The sequence below is a fragment of the Saccostrea cucullata genome, unplaced genomic scaffold (genome assembly GCF_032062105.1).
Source record: "Saccostrea cucullata isolate Sc308-1 unplaced genomic scaffold, CSIRO_AGI_Scuc_v1 ctg4532, whole genome shotgun sequence".
NCBI classification, from domain to species: domain Eukaryota; kingdom Metazoa; phylum Mollusca; class Bivalvia; order Ostreida; family Ostreidae; genus Saccostrea; species Saccostrea cuccullata.
Genome location: NW_026920126.1, coordinates 117,711 through 126,758, shown reverse-complemented (window position 1 = coordinate 126,758; position 9,048 = coordinate 117,711). Strand labels below are relative to the sequence as shown.

At 41.8% G+C, this 9,048-nt stretch overlaps 1 protein-coding gene across 1 annotated transcript; it reads left to right on the top strand.

Moving 5' to 3' along the window:
- The first annotated feature begins 1,586 nt into the window (after positions 1 to 1,586).
- Positions 1,587 to 8,467, top strand: LOC134243713 (uncharacterized). The gene is made up of 2 exons (XM_062725949.1): positions 1,587 to 7,960; positions 8,374 to 8,467. Exon 1 carries the CDS (start codon positions 1,776 to 1,778, stop codon positions 7,821 to 7,823), a length of 6,048 nt encoding a protein of 2,015 aa, XP_062581933.1. The 5' UTR covers positions 1,587 to 1,775; the 3' UTR covers positions 7,824 to 7,960; positions 8,374 to 8,467.
- Positions 8,468 to 9,048: the final 581 nt, after the last annotated feature.

The following is a 9,048-nucleotide window of genomic DNA, read 5'->3' as shown; positions in this document are numbered from 1 at the left end:
GGGCCACAATGGGTAATCAAGGTTTTACATAGAAATATATAGGAAAAATCTTTGAAAATCTTCTTCTCAAGAACCACTGGGCCAGAAAAGCTGAAACTTATGTGGAAGCATCCTGGTATAATGTAGATTCTAAATTGTTCACATCATGGCCCCTGGGGGAAGGGCGGGGCCACAATGGGTAATCAAGGTTTTACATAGAAATATATAGGAAAAATCTTTGAAAATCTTCTTCTCAAGAACCACTGGGCTAGAAAAGCTTAAACTTATGTAGAAGCATCCTGGTATAGTGTAGATTCTAAATTGTTCACATCATGACCCCCGGGGGAAGGGCGGGGCCACAATGGGGAATCAAAGTTTTACATAGAAATATATAGGAAAAATCTTTGAAAATCTTCTTCTCAAGAACCACTGGGCCAGAAAAGCTGAAACTTATGTGGAAGCATCCTGGTATAATGTAGATTCTAAATTGTTCACATCATGACCCCCGGGGGAAGGGCGGGGCAACAATGGGGAATCAAGGTTTTACATAGAAATATATAGGAAAAATCTTTGAAAATCGTCTTCTCAAGAACCACTGGGCCAGAAAAGCTGAAACTTATGTGGAAGCATATCCTGGTATAATGTAGATTCTAAATTGTTCACATCATGACCCCTGGGGGAAGGGCGGGGCCACAATGGGTAATCAAAGTTTTACATAGAAATATATAGGAAAAATCTTTGAAAATCTTCTTCTCAAGAACCACTGGGCTAGAAAAGCTAAAACTTATGTAGAAGCATCCTGGTATAGTGTAGATTCTTAATTGTTCACATCATGACCCCTGGGGGAAGGGCGGGGCCACAATGGGGAATCAAAGTTTTACATAGAAATATATAGGAAAAATCTTTGAAAATCTTCTTCTCAAGAACCACTGGGCCAGAAAAGCTGAAACTTATGTGGAAGCATATCCTGGTATAATGTAGATTCTAAATTGTTCACATCATGACCCCCGGGGGAAGGGCAGGGCCACAATGGGGAATCATAGTTTTACATAGAAATATATAGGAAAAATCTTTGAAAATCTTCTTCTCAAGAACCATTGGGCCAGAAAAGCTAAAATTTATGTGGAAGCATCTTGGTATAGTGTAGATTCTATATTGGTCAAATAATGACCCCTGGGAGAAGGGGGAAGGGGGAATGGGGAATCAAAGTTTTATATAGAAATATATAGGAAAAATCGTTGAAAATCTTCTTCTCAAGAACCACTGGGCCAGAAAAAGTGAAACTTATGTGGAAGCATACTGGGATAGTGTAAATTCTAAATTGTAGGAATTATGACCCCTGGGGGAAGGGCGTGGCCATTATATGGAATCAAAGTTTTACATAGAAATATATAATAAAAATCTTTTTCTCAGGAACTACTGGGCCAAAAAAGCTGAAACATATTTGCCCATGGAAGGATCATGGGGTAGTGTAGATTTCAAAATGTCTAAATTATGATCAGTGGGGTAGGGTGGGGATGCATTATGTATAACAAGAGGGAAATCTGGTAAAGAACAGAATGGCCAAAGCTTCTCAGGTGAGCGATGTGGCCCATGGGCCTCTTGTTTATATGTATGTAACTTTGTTCTCTGTTTGTTAATTGATTCTTATATCAAATTTTCTTTGTTCCAGCTTTTTACCAATCATTTACCAATAAAGTAAATCAACACTTTAGAGGTTCAGTGGTTTATTCTGGCTGCGGGTTCCGTACCGTGGGGCAGCACAGTAAAAAGACTTAACCAGCGTACTTACAAAAATGGCAACACTCAGGAACCATACAGAAAAAGGGGAGGAATACTACAAAAAACAACTTGATGATCGAGCTGCACGCTTATCTGGTGCATGGACAAAGGTTGACTCCATCATCAAATCTATTGATTCATGCGAAAAGGACGCACAGACATTGACCGAATTGCAGGATAGACTAAAATTCTACAGTGATAAACATGCTGATCAGACAAAAGACCTTTTGGATTTTCTCAGAAGAACCAACACAGAAGAGAGCATTCATCAATTGAAAGGGTTCGAATTCCTACAATCTGGATATTGTCTCCTAATTGAAAATGCCAAGTCTAGACTTCAAAGTTTACTTACTGAGGCACAAGAAGAGGATAGAAACTTACACAAGTATGAGAAACAATCTGATCATTCTTTCAATGATATTCCTTCTCTATCCTCACAGAACACTTCAATACTGGCCAGGAAAAGAGCAAAAGCTGAAGCTGCTAAAGTGAGCTTGGAATTTGCTATTCGAAGAGCTGAGCTGAGGAAAGATCAAGCACGCTTAATAGAAAAACACTTATTGGAGGAAGCTACAGCGAAAGCCGCCGCAGCTCGTAAGAAGGCCGAAATAGATGCTGAACTCGAACTCCTGACTCTCAAGCGAAAGGCTGCAGAAACTAAGACAGAAGCTGATTTTCTAGAATCTGAGCACTCTCGTTCATCATCAAAACACTCATCCATTCATTCGCTACCAAAGGATGACCCTATGTTAAGGACAGAGAAGTACATTGAGCAACTCTCAAAAGACACAGAAGATAAGACTCGTGAATCGGAAATCTCACAATTAGAAGTCCAGCAAGTCAATGCAGTTTGTACGAATCCAAACACTAAAGATCTGCAAGACAGAAATTGCTATATGCTGAACCCTGAGGCTTCTCCTTATGTTCCTAACCCTAATAACCCTGCCTCCGACTTCACAAAATTTCTGTTGAAAAAGGACCTGCTACTTACACGCCTGGTTAACTTTAACGACAGGCCCGAATCCTTTGCTTCTTGGAAAAGCAGCTTTCAGACTGTCATGAGAGAACTCGGGGTTAAGCCTAACAAAGAAATAGACCTTTTAGTCAAATGGCTAGGTCCTGATTCACAGAAACATGCCCTGACGCTCAAAATGGCAAACATCTCCAACCCAGAAAGAGGATTGCGTCGTATCTGGAACCGTTTGGAGGAACGCTTTGGTGCTGCGGAAATGGTGGAGTCAGCGTTAAAAGAGAAACTTAACTCTTTCCCAAGAATAACAAAAAACTACAAAATGCTATACGACTTAGCAGATGTACTTACCGAGATTGAGTCCGTTATGGAGGATCCGAAATATCGAAGTGTCTTAGCTTATTATGATTCATCATCTGGTGTTTCACCCATTGTGGGCAAACTCCCGCCCAATCTTCAAGAAAAATGGACAAGTACTGCTATCAAATACATTGAAAAGAATGGTGTTCTATACCCACCTTTTACATTTTTCGCAGAATTTGTTCGAAAGTTAAGTAGCACAAAGAACAATCCAAGTTTCAAATATGACCCAGTGACTTCAGGAATGTGTCAGAAAGAGAACAAATTCACAAAAGACAGTGGCAGGGTACCAAGGGTAACCATACTAAAAACTGAGATGAGTCCAGCATCGAAAGGGCTAGATAAGGAAACAAAATCTGGATCGAAGAAGACTGATGAAAGTAGTCATTGTCAACTTCACAATGCCAACCATCCTCTTAACAAATGCCGTGCCTTTAGGAACAAAAGTTTAGAAGAGCGTAGAAAGTTTTTAAAAGAGAAGGGGATATGCTTCCGATGTTGTTCTTCAACAACACACTTAAGGCGCAACTGCAAGGAAACAGTTTCCTGTGAGGAGTGTTCCAGCGGTAATCACCCAACGGCACTTCATCCAGACAAGAAGCAAGCTAGCAGTTCTAGTGGAAATCCACATCCCTTGACAAATTATGGCGGGGAGAAAAACATTGAAGCTCCAGCCTTGAGTGTTAACTCTGCTTGCACCCAGATCTGTAAGGATACGTTTCAAGGAAAGTCGTGTGCGAAAACTGTATTGGTACGAGTTTTCAGGAAAGACAATCCAGAAATATACTTAAAAACCTATGCGATTATTGACGATCAAAGCAATCGCTCACTCGCCAGTCCAGAGTTCTTTGACTATTTTGGCGTCCACGACGGAGTCACAGAGTACACATTAGCGTCATGCATGGGACGTATTAATACATCTGGAAGAAAGGCCTTTGGATTCATGGTGGAATCACTAGATGGAAGTAAACAGCTGGCACTGCCGACCGTGATAGAATGCGATCACATTCCTAACGATCGGGAAGAAATACCTACTTCGGATGTTGCTGCAAGCTATCCTCACTTGGCTGATATTGCAAGACACTTCACTTCACTGGATGAAGATGTGCAGATTTTATTGCTGATTGGAAGAGATCTCCTGGAAGCACACTACGTGCTAGAGCAAAGAATAGGACCAGAAAACAGCCCATTGGCCCAAAGGCTCCCTTTGGGATGGACTATGATTGGAGAAACTTGCCTTGGGGGAGCACATGAGCCCAAGACCATTCAAGTAAACAAAACCTATATTCTCTCAAATGGACGAGCATCTTTACTCAAACCATGCCAAAATGAGTTTAATTTGAAGGAGAGATCTTCAGATAACTTTGGTCAGTCAGTGTTTGATAGGACAGATGCAGATGAGAAGCCAGGACTATCATCGGAGGATAGGAAATTTCTTGAAATTATGGACCAAAACTTCACACGAGATGTAGATGGTTTTTGGACAGCCCCCTTACCATTTAGACAGGATAGAGAAAGGCTTCCAAACAACAGAACACAGGCCCTTAAGCGGGCCAAAAGTCTTCATATCAGCATGGAGAGGGACCCCGTAAAGAAAAGACACATGTTTGAGTTCATGAGTAACATCTTATACAAACATGCGGAATTGGCACCCCCTGTTTCGGACGGAAAAGAATATTGGTACCTCCCAGTCTTTGGGGTTTATCACCCAAGAAAGCCAGATAAGATCAGGGGAGTGTTCGACTCTTCAGCAAAGCATGGTGGAATATCCCTCAATGATGTTCTTATGTCTGGTCCAGACCTCACGAACAGTTTGTTGGGCGTTCTCATGAGATTTAGGCAAGACGCAGTTGCTGTCATGACTGATGTGGAGCAAATGTTTTACTGCTTTAGAGTACAAGAGGAACACAGGGACTATCTCCGCTTTCTTTGGTACCGTAATAATAATCCCGAGGAGGACTTGGCAGAATACAGAATGAAAGTCCATGTGTTCGGCAACAGCCCTTCGCCATCAGTAGCCACCTATGGTCTTAGGAAAGTTGCAGGGATCAGTTCCAAAGCCTTTGGAGAAGATGTGAAATTGTTTGTAGAACGAGACTTCTACGTCGACGATGGTTTAACATCTCTTTGTGAAGAGGCATCTGCTGTTGATCTGATCAAGAGGACACAACAAGCACTTCTGATTGAAGGTAATCTGCGCCTTCATAAGATAGTGTCCAACTCCAGAGCTGTAATGAACTCTTTTGAATCAAGAGACCTCGCAAAGGGTCTAGAGGATGTCGATATTGGTGCAGAGGAGCTTCCCGTACAGCGAAGCCTTGGAATATGTTGGAACCTCAACAGTGATTCTTTTTTGTTTCTGGTTTCAGCAGATGAGAAACCATTCACACGCAGAGGAGTACTCAGTACGATTAACAGCATTTTCGACCCACTTGGATTTCTCACACCAGTAGTTATCGAGGGGAAAATGTTACTAAGGGCCTTGGTTCAAGAGTCGATTGATTGGGATGAGCCCCTTCCAGATCATCATAAGGAACGATGGCAGAAATGGAAAAACTCGCTTGCCGCTTTAGAACAAGTCAGAGTCCCAAGAACCTACACCAGTTCATCTATCAGAGATTGTCCCGAAAAATCCATCCATGTCTATTCTGACGCCTCAGAAAAGGCAATAGCTGCCGTAGCTTATATAAAAACAGGTAGTACAGATGGAAGAGAAGAAATTGGATTCTTGCTTGGAAAGGCCAAATTAGCCCCTTCTCATGGTCACACAATTCCGAGGTTGGAGCTGTGTGCGGCAGTGTTGGCAACAGAAATTGTTCAGTGCATCAGGGATCACCTCGACATTCCTCTGCATAGTTTTCATATGTATACAGATAGTAAAGTCACACTGGGATATATACATAACCAAGTTAGGAGATTTTACACCTACGTGAGCAATAGAGTTGCCCGCATTCATCAAGTAACCTCACCAAAGCAGTGGACTTATGTACCTACGGATAGTAACCCAGCTGACCTAGCAACAAGATCTATTGCAGCATCTGAACTTTCAACAAGCACATGGCTACTTGGACCATCTCATCTTCGAGAGAACATCAGAACCCAATTTGAACCCTTTGACCTACAAAACCCAGACTCAGACAAAGAAATCAGACCATTAGCAGTTGTGTCATGTAGAAAGACAGAGATACTAGAATCCCAAACCAAGCTTTTGGGTTCACACCGTTTTAGACAGTTTTCTCAGTGGACCAGACTTGTCGAGATTATGTGTAAACTGAAACACATCGCCCAAAGTTTCACTGCTGCGAGGAAGTGTAAAGGATGGCATCTTTGTGCTGAGACTCAGAATGTCGATTCATACAAGGAAGCTGAAAGCATGATAATCAGATGTGTACAACAGGAGTCTTTTTCCACAGAGCTTCAGTGTCTTGAAAGACATGAACCTCTTCCGAGGAATACTCAGCTGCGAAAATTGGATCCTTTCATTGGTGCCGATGGTCTCCTAAGAGTTGGGGGTCGTCTTAACCTAAGCAACATTCAGCAAAGTGAGAAAAATCCAGTTATCATTCCAAGTCGAAATTACATTGCAACTTTGTTAGTCAGATTCTATCATGAAAAGTGCAAGCATCAAGGTAGGCATATCACCGCAGGGACAGTCCGCATGGCAGGATTCTGGATCTTGGGTGGGAAAAGATTGGTTTCAACCATCATCTACCACTGTGTGACATGCCGTAAACTACGAAGACAAGTAGAACACCAAAAGATGGCCGACCTTCCCTTAGACCGTTTGGAGCCAGCACCTCCTTTCACGAATGTTGGCGTGGATGTGTTCGGATCATGGTCCGTTGTAACACGACGCACGAAGGGCGGAGCAGCTAACTCCAAGAGATGGGCGGTTCTATTCACATGCCTCTCTACTCGTGGGGTACACATAGAAGTCATCGAAGAGCTTAGTTCGTCATCCTTTATAAATGCATTTAAGCGTTTTACGGCTATCAGGGGACCCGTTAAGATTGTTAGATCTGACCGTGGTACGAATTTCATTGGCGCTACAGACGATCTCTGCATGGACGCAGTTAAGGTAGAGGCACCACCTGTCAAGGATTTCCTGTTTAACAGCGGAGTAGTTTGGATATTTAACCCTCCTCACGCTTCCCACATGGGTGGCGTGTGGGAGAGGCTGATAGGGGTTACGCGCAGAATTCTGGATGTCATGCTTCTTGGAACGCCTGGAAAAGCATTGACGCATGAAGTCCTTACTACCTTCTTAGCTGAGGTATCTGCGATTATCAACTCTCGTCCGCTTGTTGGTGTGTCATCTGATCCAGAAGATCCTTATCATCTAAGCCCATCTTTGCTTCTCACACAAAAGTCAGACGTCCTTGTTCCAGCTGGGCTTTCGTTTGACGAAAAAGACTCGTATAAGTTTCAGTGGAAAAAAGTGCAGTACCTGGCAGATGTCTTTTGGTCCAAATGGAAGAAACAATACCTCCAGACACTTCAGGAGCGGCGAAAATGGCAGACAAACAACAAAGATCTGCACGTTGGTGATGTCGTTCTTGTGAAGGATGAGTTACAGAACAGAATTTACTGGCCCATGGGTCTTGTGACGAGAACCTTTCCTGGATCGGATGGAAAAGTACGAAAGATAGAAGTCCGCATCATACGTGATGGAAAACCTACAGAATATGTTCGACCAGTGAACCAAGTTGTTCTCTTGATATCTGAAACTTAGTTGATATCTGCGATATCAGGCGGGGAGTGTTCCGCCACGGCTTCCATACCTGACTTTCCCCATGTGCTAGCGGGGTACATGCGCTTCCGGCGAAGCAATATGTGTTCACGTTTTTGTTTCCTGAAGCTGACCACAGTGTAAGTTATGACATTTATTTAGTGACTGAGAATCAGTTGATATTTGTCTCATTTCATTTCTTATCTGTGTTTCAATTTGATATCAAGAGGAATTGATTTAGATTGTTTACTACTGTTGATCACGTGACTTATTCATTCGTGCTATCTAGTCTCTTAAATTGATATAATTCAGTATTATTGTGTATGACTCTTAATGTCCATGTAAAGTTTATATTATCAGTATTACTTGAATATATGTTTGGGTCAGATTATTGTGTTTAAGTTCAGAAATCTCTAAACTAGGGGCTTGATAAATTTTTTATGTATGGAAACCAGTTTGTGTCATAATTGGGATTGTATATGCTTTTTTATATGTATGTAACTTTGTTCTCTGTTTGTTAATTGATTCTTATATCAAATTTTCTTTGTTCCAGCTTTTTACCAATCATTTACCAATAAAGTAAATCAACACTTTAGAGGTTCAGTGGTTTATTCTGGCTGCGGGTTCCGTACCGTGGGGCAGCACAAGTGTAGAAATGTAGTTTTTCCAAATCACTAGTTAGCTCATTTTCTTAGACCATGATTAAACTGGGGAACGAAATAATGGAGTCATGTTAAATGTTGATTCAAATATACAAATTCCTCTGATGGTGCAATTTATCTTTCTTTTTAAACTTGCCACGGCATGAAAGATTTATGAAAAAAACATTATCCCTGATATGAAGTCTGAACCACGAACCTATTCATTTATTGAAACACTTGTATAAGATTTAGGAACTGCATGGAATGGTTTTGTTATGAAAAGATTTTAGTGTCCACAAAATCCGTTAACATTTATACTAGCTGTGATATGTGTATACGTAGGATGTGATATTCCTGCCAGCAGAAAATTATGCGTTTTTTTGTACATTCTGCAACAAAAGGGTGTTACAAATGTACCAAAACTGATAGGAGAAGGCACAATTGCCGGTGAAGGGCTGCAAATTGGGACCTATGCTAGGCTCTTACGGACTTGAAGCAGGGATGGATTTTTTATCGTGCCACACCTGCTGTGACACGGGGCCTCGGTTTATACGGTCTCATCCGAAGGACCGCCCCATTTAGTCGCC